An 18,783-nucleotide genomic window follows, 5' to 3' on the forward strand; every position below is an offset into this window, starting at 1 on the left:
CTTTCTTTGTGCGGTTTTTTCTTCAATCGCTCATCCCAGTCAAAATCGTTGATCTTCAGCGTGCTAAGCGCTAAGATAGCCAATAGAACGACAATGTTTGTCGCTAAGAACGACCTCGAGATGTTGGCCTCATACATACAGCGATACAACAGGCCAATTTCGAACTTGTAGCAGCCCGTATTCCCCTCTACGCACCAACTTTCCATAGAAATTATTTTATCCCACCGTGATTATACTACTAGTATATTAGCACATGTAGTTCCACGTGGCTTTACTCCGGTATGTCAGCGTAACATGATATCCTGGACTGGGGTTTTTTGCAGTCGCCTTTCGAAAATATCCAGCCAGTTAATTCGAGTTTTCTCGAACGCCCGAAACCCAACTTCGTTGGCACTGACCTTTGGGTATAATTTGGGACGAGGATTTGAGGAACTTGTTGCTCAGCTCATCATGTTTCCGTGTGCACCTTGCATTTGTATCATTAAATAAAAATAAGAAAAAGTAAGAAAGAGAACAAGACAAAAGAGAGACATAGATAAGAGAACATATAAACAACACTAATATCATTTTGGCGGTTTGGCTACCTTGCATACTAAACTAGAAACTCGATATTTGAGCCACCCAGCCGGAGTTCTGATGATGAGGGGTGGAATGAGACAGTAGCTATACATAACCAAACTCGCCGGAATGACGTAGGGAGAAGTGGTATATCTATATGTTATGTTCCACTTAATAAACAAGTAGTAATGCATTCCAACGAATTACACAGCGTTGCGCAAAGGGGTTGTGCGGGTTCCTGATTCAGAATTGAATCTCGTGTTTAAATCGCATCCTGTATGATTTGAAAAACACCAAAGACACAGCCAATCTGAGCACCAAAGTAGCGAAATGCCCTCATGTTAAGAAATGTGTTCAAAACATGGCTCGGAATAACACAAGATACAATTTAAAGCGAGGCCACGCACGAAGAGAACGCACGGAAGTTTCGTTCGACAAAAAGAGAGCAAGCCTGACACGGCCATCTCACCCAGCAGCCTCCTTAACCTTCCCCTCCTCAGGAGGTTCATCCACAAACTGTGGTGGCGCAACCTCGTCTTGAAGAAACGCGGGTGTCGCATCCTCAGATAAAGCGTTTTCGAACATCGACTCCTCCCCAAGCGCTTCCAACTCCGCATCAAGTTCAGCCTCATCCACATCCTCCGGCACGTCATACGCACGGCTGATGCTCTCTTGAATCTCATTCCCAATTTCCATCAAATCCTGCATCTCATCCTGCATGCGCTCGATCTGGTCGATATCCACCTTTCCATACTGCTGTTTGAGCGTCTTTGTCGTGGTCTTCATCGCATCCACGGTCGTCATGACATTTTTCAGATTATCCTGCATCATGCCTGCTTGTTCCATGTTCCATGACTGTTGCGACAGTTGATCTCGCTGAGCTTCGTATTGCTTGCGGCGTTGTAGCACCTTGAGGGCTTTTTGACGTATGGCATTTTTCCCGGGTCCGTCGCGCATTTTAGCCATTCGAGATTGGTAGGACGATAATTCCGCATTTAGAGCGGCGAGTTTTACGTCTATGCTTGCGACGCGGTTGTCGACCTGTTAGTTAGTTTAACATGTGTTACAATTCGGGCGGAGGTTCGCTTTGGAATGCTATGAACTGTTAGGTAACGGGGAATGAGCAAACGTACATTTGTGATTGCGGAATCGAGCGTCGGTTTCGGAGCAGAGCTCTTGGTACCAAATAACCGGTTCATAACTGTTTTGCACTTGTGCTATTTGCGCCTGGGGAATGCCGTGAAGACAGCGGGGCAGGCGATGGGTTACCGCACAAATTCAACAGGTGAGTTATAAATAGCCTTGGAGGGATATCAGCGAATACGAAGTCTACTGCAAAATCCCTGAAGCCGTGATTTGTTAACCGTTCAAGTTGCTCTGGAGTCAAGCGTCAATATTCGACACGATCAATGATGCCTGTTGGAAGATGAAAAGCGCACTAAAATAACGGTCCAAGTTCTGATGTCAGAGGGTTAGGTCACATGCCGCCTGCCAAGCCATCAAACGATCAACTCACCCACACCGGCCTGGACATCTCAACTATCAATCAGCCAAAGAAAGTCGAGGATTAAGTTGTTTTTCATTTGTTGTTTTTCATTGACCATGGGTGTGACATGGCTTTGTAGGTATGAGCACGTATCTCAAAACGCCCACTTGGCCCCTAATTTTGATCAAGAAGCAAATATGTATCACAGAGAGCGGGAGTCTCAGTGATCGAAAGTCTGAACGAACAGTTTGATTTACTATGTAGAGGGTGGCCTTCATTCTAGGCTTTGATTCACGCAGAAAGAAGAAGGATCCATGTGAAGCCTCCTGATGATTGTGCTCCTGAAATTAGTCTACTCTGCAGATAGTGGCGTCCATGGCAGCAACAGGCTGACAGCATGATGTAGCCGAACAAGACCAAGTTGACAGTAGAGAAAAAAACTACGTTATCCTTTAATTTTCACGTCGACTTATTTAAGAACAGCCTGCTATGTACCCCCCAAACAGACCGGTCTACTCCCGCTGTGGCCAGTGGCATAATTGGTAGTATTCCTGTGGTTGTTGTTGCTGCAATAGTTGAGCACAGTACATATTTGCCTGGTTCTTCGGAAACCTTGGACAAGAGCCGCACCCACGCCAACGCCAGCACATCTCAACTTCAACTTGCCGACCTCAACCCCAACATCCGCCCATACGACACCAACCTCCCGTTCTCGACTGTTACTGGCCTCGAGCTCCCAGGAAAGGCTGCTTTGAATTATTTGTTCATCTTCATCGTCATTCTCTCATGTCGAAGGTACGCTGCAAATTACCCTTCTCCCGTCATATGCGGCCTAACCCACCACCCCCCCATTTTCTCCCGTCAGCATCCTAAATGATCCTACCCTACATCTTCAACCACCTACCCTTTCCCCGTCCGCGCACTCGCATACTGACATCCCATTTCCACATAGCGCATGGTAGCTTCGTCCATATTCTATTCTCTACTCCTATTCAGCACCGATTACGACCTCGAAATTGCCCGCGATCTTACCACCACCATAATACCGATCTCTCCTCTGTACACGTCGCATTCAGTGCTTGATACTTTTCGAATTATCATTATTTGTGGATAGCAAAATTTGCGCATAGACTCTCGGATACAGAAGCATACTTGGAAGCTGAAAGAAAAAAAAGAGATACGAAAAGTTAGAGAAATCGCAGACTCATCACTTCACATTTTCCCTGACGTCAATGAATCATCTTTACCGTTTCTCTCTCCGATATAATTATAACTCATCATGTTCTGGCGTTTTGGTGGATATGCAAATATATCCGCTATCGATACCCTCCTCGAGAAAGCAGATGTCTCCCTCGAGGAAGTTCTCGATGAGTCGGAGCTTATGCAGGAGCTCAAGCAGCATAATACGAAACTTATAGAATATCTGCGTGACGATAATGTCTTGAAACGATTGCTTGACTATGTAATTTCACCCAGTCTGATAGATGACGATGATGACGACCACGATGACGATGCGCGAGGACAAAAGGACAAGGGTAGGGATGGAGAAGCAAAGGAAAACCACGAATTCGCGGCAACTGCGGATTTGTCCGACCAGGCTAAGGAAAAAGGACAGCGGTTCGCCGACGATAAACCCGCTGGTTTAAGTTACGGTCTTGATACCGATGAACTGGAGAATGCAGAGAAGTCACGCTTGAAGTATTCCTATATTGCTTGCGAAATCTTGTCTTCTAATTCCTGGTCAATCATTGAGTCGATGATGCTCAATGAAGGATATCTACGGGACTTTTGGCACTTCTTGTGGAGGGAAGTGCCGCTTGATCCACTTCAATCCGGATATTTTACGAAGGTGAACGAAGTCCTTCTTGAAAAGAAGACCGAGGAAATGCTCGCTTTCATCAAGTCGTTAGATGGCGTGGTGCCCACGCTCCTTCGACATGTGGATAACCCTATGATCATGGACTTGCTTTTGAAGATTATATCGCTTGAAAGGATAGAGGGTGGCCAAGGAGTTGTTGAGGTGAGCACCATAACTTGCATTTCTAGACTATAACGTAGCTAACAGTTTCAAATTCAGTGGCTCCAATCACAGGACCTGATTCCATCCCTATTATCTTGCCTTTCGACAGAGCATACCTCTTCGACCCAGACATCAGCAGGTGATTTTTTGAAAGCAATTATCACGATTTCTGCTAACGCTGCGCAAAATGACCAGTCTTGTATCGGACCCAACAGCTTGACGCGCCAACTAGTTTCCCAGCCTTGTGTGGAAGTTTTAATATCGTCAATGCTGAAAGGTGGAAACCCACTTACCGTCGGAGTTGGGATTGTTATCGAAGTGATCCGCAAGAACAACTCGGATTATGACCCAGAAAATGTTGGCGGCCCGGACTCACCCCCAACGATTCATGATCCCATTTACCTTGGGACTCTCTTACGCATGTTTGCAAAAAATGTGCCTGGTTTTATGGATCTAATACTCAGTTCAAAACATATGGTGAATGAAGCTGGCCAACACAAAGTTGTTGAAAGACCCCGTCTCGACAGCGCTTGGGGAACTCGGATTGAACCTCTGGGATTTGACAGGTTTAAGACATGCGAATTGATGGCTGAACTTCTTCATTGCAGTAATATGGGTTTATTGAATGAGGTTGGAAGCGATGAATATGTCAGAAAACGTGATGCGGAGCGTGAACGACTGCGAGCACAAGGTGCTTTTATCACTGGTGAAGATGACTCGGGTTTCGAATATGCCGAGACCACGAACGAGTTCGCAAATGGCATCTCCCCATCAGCACTTGGTTCTGGCTCGCCTGAGGATATCAAACGGCTTGACGCATCACATGCAGGTGAAGAGGATGGTTTCGAACATGTTACTTCATCTGGAGTACTGATAGACGATGTTAAGGACGGTTTCGAGGAGAAGCCTGAAGGGGAAATCAACAATAAACCTGGTCCGGAACAGTTTACGAGTATTCCGCCACATGCGCCTAAATTAGGACTGAGTGATGATTTTGTAGATGAACCACTAACACCACCGGAGCAAGGGACATCCTTGGATGCGAAAGTCATCCAACCTCTTTCTCCATCTCTAGCTAGCGATCCTTTATCACCTGCCGCATCAATCCTCACGCAGAAAGTCGAAAACTTTAAGATTGATGCCGAACAACAGCATGGCCCGCATGAAAGGCATGACTCCCCTCTCAATGAAAACCCCACCATTGACGTACCTGAAAGTCAACGTTCGGAAAATCAAACTGGTAATCAAGGAAGTGGTGAACCGGATTCATCGTTATCCCCGCAACCAGATGATAAACCGGCACCTCTATTCGCCGCGAAGGACTCTCCAACGAAACTGGAAAATCATCAAATTGGCGAAGAAGACAATAAAGGAAGAGTGGAAACCGGGACTGCTCTCGGGAACAGTTGCATAACCGGGTCACTAACACCGTCGATAACAATGGGTGATGCTGGAGAGAACGTTGCACATCAAAATATTCAAATAGATACCGACGGCCAGCCAGTGGTTGGAGATTATCTAAAAATCATGTTTGTTGAGCACAAAGTCATACCCACGATCCTGGTACGTACAATTTGATTTGAATTCGATATATTATAATTCAATAGCTGACCCACTGAAATAGTCATTCTTTTTCCGATTTGCATGGAACAACTTTCTCCACAATGTGGTATATGACGTTGTTCAGCAAGTATTCAACGGCCCGATGGATCGTGGTTTCAATCGATCCTTAGCAATTGACGTATTCGAATCGGGCCATATTACAGAGGAGATTGTTCGAGGCCAACAACGAAGTGATGAAGCACAGCGGACAAAAAATATGAGATTGGGCTACATGGGCCATCTCACCCTGATTGCAGAAGAGGTGGTAAAGTTCAGCGAACGGCATCCCCCCGAACTGTTGTCGGCGACAGTAATGGAATATGTCCTTCACCCCGATTGGATCGATTATGTCGAACGAACTCTGTCTGAAACCAGAGAAAGGGATAATGCCATTTTGGGTGGTGTTAGGCCCGATATGTCTATGGGCCATCGGCAGGCAGTTCTTAATGCAGTCAACGCCTCACAGGGATTTACAGCTTCAACAGCGTTAGCAAATGCCGGTTTGAACGGAGGAGCCCTGGGTGCAACATTCGAAGGGTTGGATATTGTACATCAAGGCAGCGCCTCGGGCGGTGCGTTTTTCGGCGGGGCTAGCGGGCCATCCTTGCTCAGTGGATTTGGAAGCTCGAGCGATGACGAAGATGAAGAAATGGAGGATCCAGAAGATGACGAAGGTGGTGCGAGAAGAACTCACTCAACTGGCGCGGAGAACAGCTTTGATAATGTGGGTCAACATTTCTTTCAGGACATTGACATGACGGACCGATGATAGCGGCCTTTTCACCAAAAATCCCTGATTCATGCTGCCTAATTCTTTCTTTTGGAGCCTCGTGTTTGTGACGTATGGGCGACAATTGTACATGTATCTTTACATCCTGTATGGCACCTAGTCTGGCACCTTGGCATGAGGTCGTTCACGGCCGTTTACATCGAGCGATTTTGTTTTATTTCCTAAGACATCATATTTTTGCACACGGCGCTATCTCAAACATGTATAAACACCCGGGCTACTTGTTCACCGCCCCTAGACCTTCATATCACTATTATCTTTGACCCATTGGATCAGACACTTCTTCTAGCTACATCGGTTGTTGTTGGTCACACTGATCTTTTCTTACCCTACTTCCCAACTACTTACAACAGAGACACTAATCATCGTTGGTATTCATTTCCTAAAGTTGATTAAGGATGGTACACTGATGATTAACCCATTTGACTGCCCTTTTATACTTTGGCGCTGTATTTCCTGACGCAAAGGAACATTGAGCTACAACTCATTTCTGTTGTGCATTGTTGCTAACAAATGTTATGTAATCTTATAGGAAAGGTCTCACGCGACAAGCCAACCGATTCCCATGCTATCACCACCTGCGCCGTTGAACATTCCCCCATCTCGAGCTCGTCGTCAGCTAGCCGCACGCCTAGCAGCTCAGAAAGAACGGGCTGAAGCCGCCGTTTCCTCACCTCCCTCGGACGACATTTCTAAGGACTCTGAAAATACCGCTTCTGGCGACAGTACCCAATCAATGAACTACAGTTTTGGCCTTAGCTCTATCATGGACCCCTTCGGATCATCGGCACAGGGGACCGACGGTTTTGGCTCGTCCTCAGTGGGAAATACATCGTCATACGGTGCATTTACTTCCCCTTTTTCGGCATACGGAAGGCCGTCTTCCCCTCCGTCTTCCCTGTCTAGTTTCCCTCACGTCAATATGTATTCGTCCAACTCCTCCGACGAAGGTGACGAACTGTCCACCGAAGCTGTACAACGAAAAGGTCGACTTCCGCTTGAGGTAGACGACGATGATACGGATGAGATGAGTGATATAGTTGGGCCTCATACGGAACTCGTTTCGACTTACTCCGACGAGGAAGATGGGACGCTAGTAGGAGAGCCTTTAGGGTATTCCAACTTTTTTGAGAGTGCGCCGTATGGTAGCAGTACATCGGGGACTAGGATGCGAAATGCTGGGGGGAATGTATTGCTTGACTCGAAAGATCGAAATGACAGCAGCGATGGCGAAGAGGATGATGGCCTTGTAGAGATTTTAGTGCCAGGAAGGAAATAATGACCGAATTCCTTTTGGTATATGATTATCTTCTATGTTCGATGCATTGCGCACTTTGTTTTTTCTTCTGTTTAATCTGTTCACTCTTTCCCTTATGGTCCGTGTTGTCTAAAGGCCCTTTTTTTCCCCCCATCCTCCAGATGTCCTCCAAACATTGGCTTTACCATTGTATCCCTTCGCTGTTACCTCTTACCTGATCCTCGCATTATACACCCAAAAGAAAGTGGATTCCGGTCCTCCCCCTTTCTATTAATCTGGATAAATGGTCTTCAGTATCGACATTGTACAACATATATTGTATATAGCTTCCACATTCTTTTCCCATTGTGCATATTTTACTGTCCCACCCCTCCCGTGTTGCCCTGGCCAGTTTTGGCTCCCGTCCCTTGATCCTTTTTTCTTTCTTTTATTTTCAAAGTCATCTCGAGGGCCTAGATCTAATGTTCCTATCAGCGACTTCGCACTGAGATTCCAGTCCAAATATATATCGATGACAGCGTCTGATCAATGTATATAGTAATTAAACCCGACAGTAACATATGCCAGCTTGCCCTTGCCATTTGAGCTGGCTGTGACTAAGCGAAATCCACGTGACCAAACCGCACCAATCACATCCGCCGCAAAGTAACATCCGAACTCTTGTTTCGATCCTTTCAATTCCTACTCCCTCCAATCTCCCCTTCATTGGTATCCGCTCAATTGGTGAGCGCAAGGAGGCATCATGATCTCTCGGGCGGTTGCTCCATCCACGCACTCCTTCTCCCACATCACCCCCCGCACATTGCACACAGCATCAACCGTTTCATCCCATGCGGCTCGAGAACCTCGACGACAGCAGCAGCAACAACGAGGCCTTGCTACTGTCCAAGATGCGGCTGCATCGCCTCCACGGACATATGGTGGCTTGAAAGACCAGGACCGCATATTCCAGAATCTGTACGGACATCATGGCGCAGATTTGAAAACCGCGATGAAGTACGGCGATTGGTACAGGACAAAGGACATTGTATTGAAAGGACATGACTGGGTATGGACTGTTCCCGGAGTTTAGAGCCGGAGCGGTTCGGGCGCTTTCATAAAATTGCGAACTGATGATTTTCAGATTATTTCGGAGATTAAGGCATCCGGGCTAAGAGGCAGAGGTGGTGCTGGTTTCCCTTCTGGTTTGAAATGGGTACGTCAACCTTGAATCGCTATGATTTGCGGAAACGCAGTGCTATAAGAAATCGGCATTTATGGGGTTGGTTATACTGACGCAATCACACGTTTCAATTGCCCATATTTATAGTCCTTCATGAACTTCAAGGACTGGGATAAAGATAATAAACCAAGATACCTCGTTGTGAACGCTGACGAAGGCGAACCGGGAACTTGCAAAGACCGAGAAATCATGCGAAAGGATCCCCATAAGCTTATCGAGGGCTGTCTTGTGGCAGGACGTGCGATGAATGCTACGGCCGCCTACATCTATATCCGTGGCGAATTCTACCACGAGGCCACAGTTCTACAGCGCGCCATCCAGGAAGCTTACCAAGCTGGCTTGATCGGTAAAAACGCCTGCGGATCCGGTTATGATTTCGACGTTTACCTTCACAGGGGAATGGGCGCTTATATCTGCGGCGAGGAAACTTCTTTGATCGAATCCCTTGAAGGAAAAGCTGGAAAGCCCCGCTTGAAGCCTCCGTTCCCGGCTGCCGTCGGTCTCTTCGGCTGTCCCAGCACAGTCACTAACGTCGAAACCGTCGCTGTGGCACCAACCATCTGCCGTCGTGGAGGTAAATGGTTCGCCTCATTCGGGCGTGAGCGAAATCAGGGAACCAAACTATTCTGCATCTCCGGTCACGTCAACAACCCATGCACAGTTGAGGAGGAAATGTCTATTCCACTTCGCGAACTTATTGAACGCCACTGCGGTGGTGTGCGAGGCGGCTGGGATAATCTACTGGCTGTTATCCCAGGCGGCTCATCAACTCCGATTCTCCCAAAGCACATCTGCGACGACCAACTGATGGATTTTGACGCTCTCAAGGATGCGCAATCCGGTCTTGGAACGGCAGCCGTGATCGTCATGGACAAATCTACCGATGTAGTAGCCGCCATCTCACGCCTGTCCGCGTTCTACAAACACGAAAGCTGCGGCCAATGCACACCATGCCGCGAAGGAAGCAAATGGACTATGCAGATGATGCAGCGCTTCGAACGCGGTCAGGCCCGCGAACGGGAGATCGACATGCTTCAGGAACTCACCAAGCAAGTTGAGGGACACACCATCTGCGCTCTCGGAGAGGCTTTTGCGTGGCCCATCCAGGGCCTGATCCGGCATTTCAGACCAGAGCTCGAGGCTAGAATACGCAAATATGAACAGGATCACGGTGGTAAGCAGGCATTTGCTGGGGGTTGGGACCCACAGGCGCGTATGGAGGGAAAGCTTATCGCTCCTGGCCAATAATTTACATATGATAGAATGGATTTGCTGGAGGGGCTGGCTGCCTGCTTAGGTTTAGTTTAAAGCACTCCCGTAGACGAGAAAAGTGGTAATGGGAGAGTCTTCTTGTTCCCCATTAAACCACATTATCACCCACCACCTCCGTACCGCTCGATATGGAGAGGAATATTCTGTTTGCCATATGGCTGAAGAGAAATGTTCCCTCTCCCACACACTTTGGCTAGATATTTTCCCTTAATTTATGTTGCTGTACTGTACATTTATTTCCCCGTTCCTTCTGCTCGTTATATGCGTATTTAGGTTCCTATTCTCACCTTCCTCTTACCCTTTTTTTTTGTACGGTATGCTAAAGGAAACAAAAATATTCTCATAGTTAAAAATAATCTCACCATTCTCTTCTGGTAGGACATCACTTTCTTCGGTCTATCGGCCTGGGAAATAGAGGTTGATATCAGCCTACCAAATTTTAAAGGGGGGTTGAATGGGAAAACTACTCCTAGGTAGCATGATTATAACTATTGTCACTGCTGAGTAAAACTTGTACACTAGTTAGTTAGTTACATACATGGACGGAGCTCATAAAGGATGGATGTTGTGACTGAGACTTCAGGGTGGTGGGACACAGTAATAAAATAAGGAGGCATGGATATATCCAAGCGGAGTTCAAGACCACGAAAAAGAATATGAAACTCACTTTTTATTTTTCGTTCCTTTTATAATAAACCAATCATTTCTAAAGGTCTTTAAACAAAACTAATTATAGAACTATTTAGCTAATACAATCAAAAAAACCATGTAAAACATCACCAACAAGCATACACTCTTCCGTAGAATAATACACAAGAGAAAGGAAAAACAAAATAGAAATATCCATCAGTCCATCAAAATATCCTTGCTCACCAACAAGACCCAAACACTCGCGCACTCTATTTCCATTCATACCAATGGCAATCACTCATGGAAGTACGCCAGGGCATAAGGCGTTTTATTATTCTCTTTAGGCTTCCAGAGCCGTTTGCTGATATCGTTGTTCCTCGTCAACTTTTGTCTCCCGTTAGTCCGTTCTCATCAACATTCGCTGTCATCTCCTATCAGCAATAGAGAGACCACTTAATGGGCTGTGGCCATGATAATATTGTAGTACCGCCTGCTCATTTCGGCCGTGTGCAAGAGTCGAGTATCCTGCGTCAGCAACAAATTAAGAATAGCTGCGGGCTCGATAGTCTAAATTAAACAAAGGAAATATCTAGTTAGTATACCATTCTCCTAGCCCTCACCCACGTTGTCGTAAAAATAAAACGGAGACTAAATAAAGAAAACTCACACTTCTAGTATCCTTCGCACACCACCCAGCAACAACATGACTAATTTCCCTAAACGCGACCGTTTCCTCCAAACTAGCAGAAACCGACGACGGATCCTCCTTATCGCCATCCCTACCCTTATCTTTCTCACTATCCATTCTCTGGCCCAAAGTCGCCAAAGCAGAAACCAACCTCTTTAACCGCGCCGACTCGCGCCGTGGACCCTTGGCCGTAATCAGATGCAGGAAGTCATCATAGATAGCTCCACCAGCGTCCCAGCCACGCACTTTGCGCTCAGGAGACTCGCCAAATCCAGAAATCAACGTCTCAAGAGTCACATAGTCGCGTTCGATAACCGTCCTGGGCCCGACGAGTCTTCGGAATGTCTCATGCGCTTCGTTCCAGTGTTTCGCATTGATGAGGAACTGCACCTCGTTCGACGGGTCGCATTGGGCACGTGCGTACAGCGCTTTTGCCGCCCAGATCCAGCTGCTGGGTACTTGGAGGTCATCCACGATATAGCCCCACAGGGGATTTGGGGTTCCATCGTTGAAAGTGCGGGCAGGAAGCCATGCGGCGAAGCGGGAAAGAAGCTCTTTAATACTACGTTCTCGCTGAGAGGAGTTTAAGAGGTGTTCTAGGACGAATATGGCTGATGGGAATTGCTCGAGCGCTGCGAGTTCCCAGGCATAATCCCATGTTAGCTGATCAGCTCGGGCTTCATTGATAACTGCCGCATCGAGATGTCCCATCAACGTTTGTAAATGGTGGAATAACTGAAATGAGAATCGATTGTGCAGGGGGTTTCCAGAAACAGCGTCCGGCAAAATTGCTTCAGGCAGTGGGATTGGTGGAATTTTGCAGTTTTCCTGTCGGCCCATCGCCGTTGTGAATGATTTCAGCATAACCCAAAGTGGAGATTCCAGAGGGTCATCACGATTACAATCTCGGGATTCTTCCGAAAAAGGGTAAGCTGGCTCATTTCCATGGGTAATATCGTGGTGGAAGAGTTCCACTGCCTTCTCGATGGAGTCCTCTTCGTCAATACCATACCAGAGTCGAAGCGCAAATGCCTGGATCCAGTCAAGCTCGAAGCGCTCAGATAAATAAAAAGTGGACGCTCTATCTTCAAGGACGCCACCAGGCTTTCCATCACTCCGCAAACAATTTCCAGCAAGCAACTCGTAAAGAGCTCGAATAGGCTCAGTCATTTCAGAATAAACATTATGTTTACGCCACGATTCGATTTGCTCTCGCATAGCGTTGCGCACTGTGTTATTGCGACCAATTTGTGGCACCAGGGTCCCTAAATGAAAATTTCTACTTTCCACGAGGGCTTTGCAAGCTTCGTCAATGCGATGGGAGGAGAGAAAAGCGATTGCACGCTCCTCAGGAGACTGGATGTCGGAAACTTCTTTGGAATGTCGATCACGTATAATGGATTGCCAGAGCCGACTAAGTCTATCCTTTTTGATACGATGGACATATTTATGGCGCAGATTTTGGGGAACCCCCGCCGATATGTCGTCCTCAATATCGTCGTTGAAAAGAATATTGGCCAATTGCCAAACCTGTCTCTCCAAATCGGCTGCCCGAGAGTTATCGCCGACGGTATCGGCCAACACCGAAAAATTAACCTTAGACAATCGGGCAAATGGTACGTTATCAATAACGCGGATGTTGGTTCGTGTTCTCTCTTCGTTTAACGTATTTGGGGGCTAAAAGCATTACACATCAGCAGGGGTATATCACCAAACACAGTCGGTGTGCCATCGCTTACTAGAGCTGGTTGGTCATATTTATGGAGAACAATGGTTCTTCCTTCAGAAGAAAGTGCGCCTGCCTGGTTCCACGGCGCCTCAGATCGATTGATAGAGCCAGGAATTCTCGGGCAAATGAGGTTGTCCGTACAGCCAAATTTGGGCTTGAACGAATTATGAAACAAAATATCGTCTTCAGACATATCCTTCGTGTTTCCGCCAACAGTTTTGGATTGTTTTCGATAAGGCCACTAGAAACAAGAAGATTCAGCATATCAATTTTTTCAATTCGATTGCTACCTAGGTATGAGGAAGAACAAGACAAAAGACTTTATCCAAAATCAAGGGAGAGATATATATAAATACAAATTTGGTCGCTAAGTCAAAGGGAGAATGAAACCAAAAGCAAGAAAGCAGGAGGAAAAATCGTAAGATCAGAACGCATTGAAAAAAAAACAAAAAAAAAAAAAAAACATCGGAACAGAAGGGAGTTCAAACCTGGAAACCCTGAGCCTTTGCAGCTTTGCCATGCGATTTTCCTTGTCTACCACCACTCTCTGCCTGTGGAAATAGCGAATTCATAAGATCTATGCTCGTCGCGAAGCCAACAGGTTCCTGAGCGGGTTCAGCAGATTTACTCGGGGTACCATCGCTTTGTTCATTATTTATGTCTGCAAACACGTTTCCTTGAATCTCACGAAGTGCCTGCCGATTTTGCTTTCTAGGGCTAATGGTTCGCTGCAACTGTTCTGCCCAGTTTCCGTGCAGGTTAAGGTGTGTCTGAGAGGGAGTTCCGTGCTGCTGGTCCGGCCGCTGGAAAATAGCAGTAGGCTTCAAGGGACTGCTGCGAATAGTCTGCTCAATTGAGTTATCAGGAGCAGGAAAGGAGCCAACCATCGTCACTTCCATTTCCTTGTCTTTTTCTGATTCGCCTTCCGATTCCGTGACGTCTTGGCTATCGGTTTGCTCGAGACTATCGGTTTCGGAACGGGTTTCAGGATGGGAGTCGAGGGATTGGTCGTCACTTAAAAAGGATCCTTGTTCTTGTTCCTCTTCATCCGTCTCCATCGTCTGGTCCTCAATTTCTCCATCGTTCCCACCCTGGCCCAAAAATGCTCCCGGAACAAGCTTCCGCTTCTTAAACTCAAACGTGTCATCCTCCATTCCTACTGTGGAGTCACCCATGAAAGACTCATCGAAAGAGACCGTAGAATTCAACTCAGAATTCGCGAAGGACGACTGTGTGGGGGTTTGGGTTTGGGCCTTTGGAGTAGGAGTGTCAGGAGGAGGTGCACTCAAAGTGCTTTGATCAAAGTTCTCACCTTCATCATCATCGTCTTCATAATCAAGGCCATAAGTCGTGAAGTGGGGCACTTTAAACACCCAAGTCCCAGTGAGCTTCTCGTAGTCGATAAATTCCGTATTGGTAACTCTTCTTAACCGTTCAACGTGTCTGTCGAAGGCTGGTCCACTCGTCATGGGAGACGGAGCTTTCTTATCCCTACCTCTAGGCCAGGAATTTTCAATTCGTAGGGTGGAAGGTACATTTAGGCCTTTGCCTCGAGGTGGCTTGGTAACATCATCAGGGTAGACCGTAATCGACCGGGTGCCAATTTTGATAAACTTATCAAACAGCGAGTCAAGATCAACAGTGGTAAGATCCACAGGGTCGTCAAAAGTGACAGAGCCACAACCAACACGACCGACAGTGAAGCCAACAAAGTGTTTCTGCTGCTGACGGGGTAATTTGCTGAGTTCAGAACGAGTAGGCTTCATCCAGTATTCCCCGGGCTTAGGATCTCCTTCGGGAACCTTGACAAGAATTTTACCAGGGGGGAACACAGCTCCGCCATCCTGCTCATGGCCCTCGGGGACAACAGCAAGCTCATTGCCTCGAACCTGCTCCATTTCAGGTACATTACTGGCCACTCCGTTAACGCCATTCACTTCCTTGCCAAGCCCGTTTGTCCCATTCACTTCAGCTGATTGCTTTCGAGACGAACGCAAAAAGCCTAATTCTTCTGCAGTTGGCTCAGGGCTCTCGGTCTCAACACGGACAACAGCACCATCAGTCTCAGTCCCTGAATCCCCACCAGTAGTTTGAGAATCAAAGCTAACTTTCTTCTTGAGCTTGCTTGATCCTTGATCATCGCCGTTCGCAAGAGAAGACGAGTGGGTGGAACGTGAGAATAAGTCAGTTCGAAGACTACGATCAATCGTAAGCCGTTTGAGATTTGAATTCGAGTATCGCGAGGTGCCAGCAGAAAATGCACCGGGAGACAGTATGCTATCTGCATCACCATCAAAGGTCCTGCGAAGATTACTAGTTGACATGCTTTTGTTGAAGCTACGTCCAAGGCTACCGCCACGCAAACTTCCACCAAGGAGGCTGCTGCTCAAAGCGCTAGGAGTGCTAGAACTGCTAGATGGCGTGCCGTAGGTGGAGTAAGAAAACCCATAACCTTGACGGGTTGGGGGGGTGATGAGACGATTAGCGGCGCTAGGTGAAATTTTGTAAACTGGCAAAGGCGTTCGTTGCTTTTGACGGATGGCAGCAGACAACGGAGTAGCCAATGGGCCTGGAGATGGGGCATTTGGCGGTGGCAGACCAGAAAATATTGACTGACTACCGTATGGATTTCCGTCAAGAAGTGAAGCCTGCAAGCCCGTAGTCTGTTGTTGTTGAGGTTGTTGCGACTGGTTTAGCAAACTGCTTCCGAATCCTCCAGCAGGTTGTTGTTGCTGCTGCTGCTGAGGCTGGTTCGCACCTCCCAAGTTAAACAAGCTGGTGCCGCCACCCGCAGCAGTGCTGGTTTGTCCAAAAGCATTCTGTTGTGTAGAGCTTCCGAAGAAGCCTGGTTTCTGTTGTTGTTGGCCTTGGTTTCCAAATAGACTTGTGCCAGCCTGCTGTTGTGCGTTTTGGGTTCCGAAGTCTGTAAAACCGGTGGTTCCAGTGGTAGTCTGTCCAGTGCCTAAATTACCAAAAACGCTTGGCTTCTGTTCTTGTTGTTGCTGTTGATTACCGCCTCCAAAAAGAGTTGTCGTGCCAGTTTGTTGGTTGGACGTATTTCCGAAAAGGGATGTGCCTTGTTGAGGTTGTTGTTGTTGCGCATTCTGGCCACCGAATAGGTTGGAAGTGCCAGTAGCTCCACCGCCAAACGGATTCGTGTTTGGTTGTTGTTGGGTGGTAGTACCTCCAAACCCTCCGAACAACGGTTTACTTGTAGCTTGAGCTTGAGTTTGTCCGAATCCGAAGCCGGTGCCGGTCGCCTGCTGTTGACCTTGTTGCTGTCCAAAGGCCGGGGCGGTGGTTGTTGTACCGCCAAATGGTGAAGAGGTAGTAGTCGTTGTACCTTGTTGTCCAAATCCGCCAAATGCACCTCCTGTGCTGCCGAAGGCGGGTCTATTTTGTTGGTTGCCACTTCCGAAAAGGGTCATACCACTCAGATTGTTTGAGCCAAAACCTCCGGTTGTTGCTGTGGTTCCAAATCCGCTGCTAGGCTGCGATGCGGTGGTGGAGCCGAATATAGAAGCGGCTGGTTTGGAAGCACCGAATACATTGGATGTACCGGTGCCAAAACCAGTTGTTTGGGTCTGTCCGAATCCAGTGGGAGCACTTGTGGCTGCTCCAAAAGGGGTAGTTGTTGTGGAGACACCAAAACCCCCGGTACTTGGCTGCTGTTGTCCGAACGCCCCAAATGCAGCGGATCCAAATCCCGTCTGGCCGGTGGTAGTTCCATATTTTCGCCCGTGTTGGTAATCGGCAACTCGAAGTTCCTATTTCCTGGTTAGCAACTGGAAGTAGCAAGCACGAAACGGAAAAAGGAACAGACCTCAAAGGAGTACTTAGAATACGGCGCCATCGCGCTTATGGTTTGGTAATGATTTGTTACGCTGGAGCCCTGGTCCTTTTCTGTGTACGCGCTGAATGGAGGATTTGCCGTGCCCTCCGCGGGAGGAACAGCTCCACCCAGGGCGGTACCGCTGGCGCCAAACCCAGAGCCAGATGCTGCCCCAAATGCAGTTCCCCCGTTTGAAGCTCCACCAAACATAGAACTTCCTTGACCAGCGCTTCCAAAACCAGTTTGCTGTGGCTGTTGTTGAGTACTGCCAAACACACCGGTCCCGGTGGTGCCAGTGCCAGTGCCGCCAAACCCTGTTCCTCCACCTCCAAAGCCTGGAGTGCCGAACGTCATACTGGGTGTGCTGGTCGACCCAAAGATATTGCCACCAGTGGATGTTGAGCCTGCACCAAATCCTTTATTTTGCGATCCGAATATAGGATTTGACTGCGTAGTGGTGGAACCGAATCCTGACGGAAAAAAAGTAGCGAAGGTTAGCTCAGCTTTTATATTGGAATAGAAATATCAAGCATATAAAACTCCAAGCCCAAAATATATATCAATATGTTATTTATGTAGAGGAATAAACGGTTATCCTCGGGAACAGCAGTTTCAAATGGGCATGGGCCTCATCCTCAAAAAGAAAGAATGAGTCCAAGCCGATATGGTGCCGGATATTTCAAAGAATGAAACATTGGTAAATCCCGGATGGGCCCCAAGGATAGTCATCCACACAGGTAACAAAATGGACAATGCGAAATAATATATATTTTTTGGCACGCTAATTCTTGGCATGGACGCGAAAACAAAAAGCCCAAGAACGCAGGCTATGCAAACGACAGAGCTCAAGAAACATCAAAACTCTACATCGAGTATCGAGTTGACCGGTAGCGACGTACCTCCTCCTGAACCGAAGCCACCAGAAGTGCTTCCAAAGGCGCTGCCTGTACTTCCTGTGCCGCCGAATGGAGACGAAGTTGTTCCGAAGCCTAGACGATTGGTAAAATCGCGTCAGACGGACATCTGGCCTTTTAATTTTATTTCTTCTTTTTCATTTCGTGCCCTCTTCCTTTCCATGGCTTTCCACTGGCGTCCGGGGGTTCATCGCTGTAGAGGAGATGGAGATTAAGGAGACCCGGAGAAGTTCACGACAAAAGTTTGCCGTGGGGAGAGGTTCCGTATCCAAAATCACGCATCGCAAAGGCAAGGGGAGGTGGAGGTGAAACAGCGCAAACAAAATGGAGAGAGAATGAAAGGGATGAACCTACCAGTTCCGGTTGAAGGGCTTCCGAATCCTGTTCCGGATCCGAATCCAGTTCCCTGCTGTTGATTCCCCGTGCCAAACCCCCCGAAGGAGGAGCCTGTGTTGAAAGCCATGATGAGACAGCGACTGTAGGCGTCTGCCACTAACTGCGGAATCTTCCTTTCAAGGAAGATACAAAAAACAACAGTTTTTCTGACACGTCAACAAGCGCGATCCATAAAAGGTTGAAACGGGTTGAAACCGATAAGCGACAGTAGAGATATTAATGGTCGTTAGTGGTGGTCCCGAAAGTGAAATTGCAGTTCGTGACTTTCAGAAAAACAAAGACGACGAAGCTTAGATGCGAAGAGTAAGGGTTAAAAATTCAAATGTTTTAAGGAGACTAGCTAACAAAGATGAACAAGGTGATGAAAAGGAAATGAAAATCAAGTA

General features: G+C 47.4%; 4 protein-coding genes across 4 annotated transcripts; 2 read left to right on the forward strand and 2 right to left on the reverse strand.

The window, feature by feature from the left end:
* Window positions 1–537: 537 nt before the first annotated feature.
* On the reverse strand, window positions 538–1,953 carry HCBG_03448 (uncharacterized protein; the record flags this gene model as incomplete). The annotated part of the gene is made up of 2 exons (XM_045430497.1): window positions 538–1,599; window positions 1,692–1,953. 2 exons carry the CDS (start codon window positions 1,755–1,757, stop codon window positions 1,024–1,026), a joined length of 642 nt encoding a protein of 213 aa, XP_045288640.1.
* Window positions 1,954–3,323: 1,370 nt separating this feature from the next.
* On the forward strand, window positions 3,324–8,034 carry HCBG_03449 (SIT4-associating protein SAP190; the record flags this gene model as incomplete). Its single annotated transcript, XM_045430498.1, has 4 exons — window positions 3,324–4,064; window positions 4,110–5,627; window positions 5,689–6,390; window positions 6,989–8,034. 4 exons carry the CDS (start codon window positions 3,324–3,326, stop codon window positions 7,733–7,735), a joined length of 3,708 nt encoding a protein of 1,235 aa, XP_045288641.1.
* A 373-nt stretch (window positions 8,035–8,407) lies between these two features.
* On the forward strand, window positions 8,408–10,587 carry HCBG_03450 (NADH-ubiquinone oxidoreductase; the record flags this gene model as incomplete). The annotated part of the gene is made up of 3 exons (XM_045430499.1): window positions 8,408–8,762; window positions 8,838–8,909; window positions 9,024–10,587. The coding sequence occupies 3 exons, from the start codon at window positions 8,457–8,459 to the stop codon at window positions 10,182–10,184; spliced, it is 1,539 nt and encodes a 512-aa protein (XP_045288642.1).
* A 286-nt stretch (window positions 10,588–10,873) lies between these two features.
* Window positions 10,874–18,464, reverse strand: HCBG_03451 (uncharacterized protein; the record flags this gene model as incomplete). The annotated part of the gene is made up of 7 exons (XM_045430500.1): window positions 10,874–11,405; window positions 11,506–13,203; window positions 13,266–13,496; window positions 13,744–17,022; window positions 17,079–17,557; window positions 17,987–18,076; window positions 18,356–18,464. 7 exons carry the CDS (start codon window positions 18,462–18,464, stop codon window positions 11,292–11,294), a joined length of 6,000 nt encoding a protein of 1,999 aa, XP_045288643.1.
* Window positions 18,465–18,783: the final 319 nt, after the last annotated feature.

The sequence above is a fragment of the Histoplasma capsulatum genome (genome assembly GCF_000150115.1).
Source record: "Histoplasma capsulatum G186AR genomic scaffold supercont2.4, whole genome shotgun sequence".
NCBI lineage: Eukaryota > Fungi > Ascomycota > Eurotiomycetes > Onygenales > Ajellomycetaceae > Histoplasma > Histoplasma capsulatum.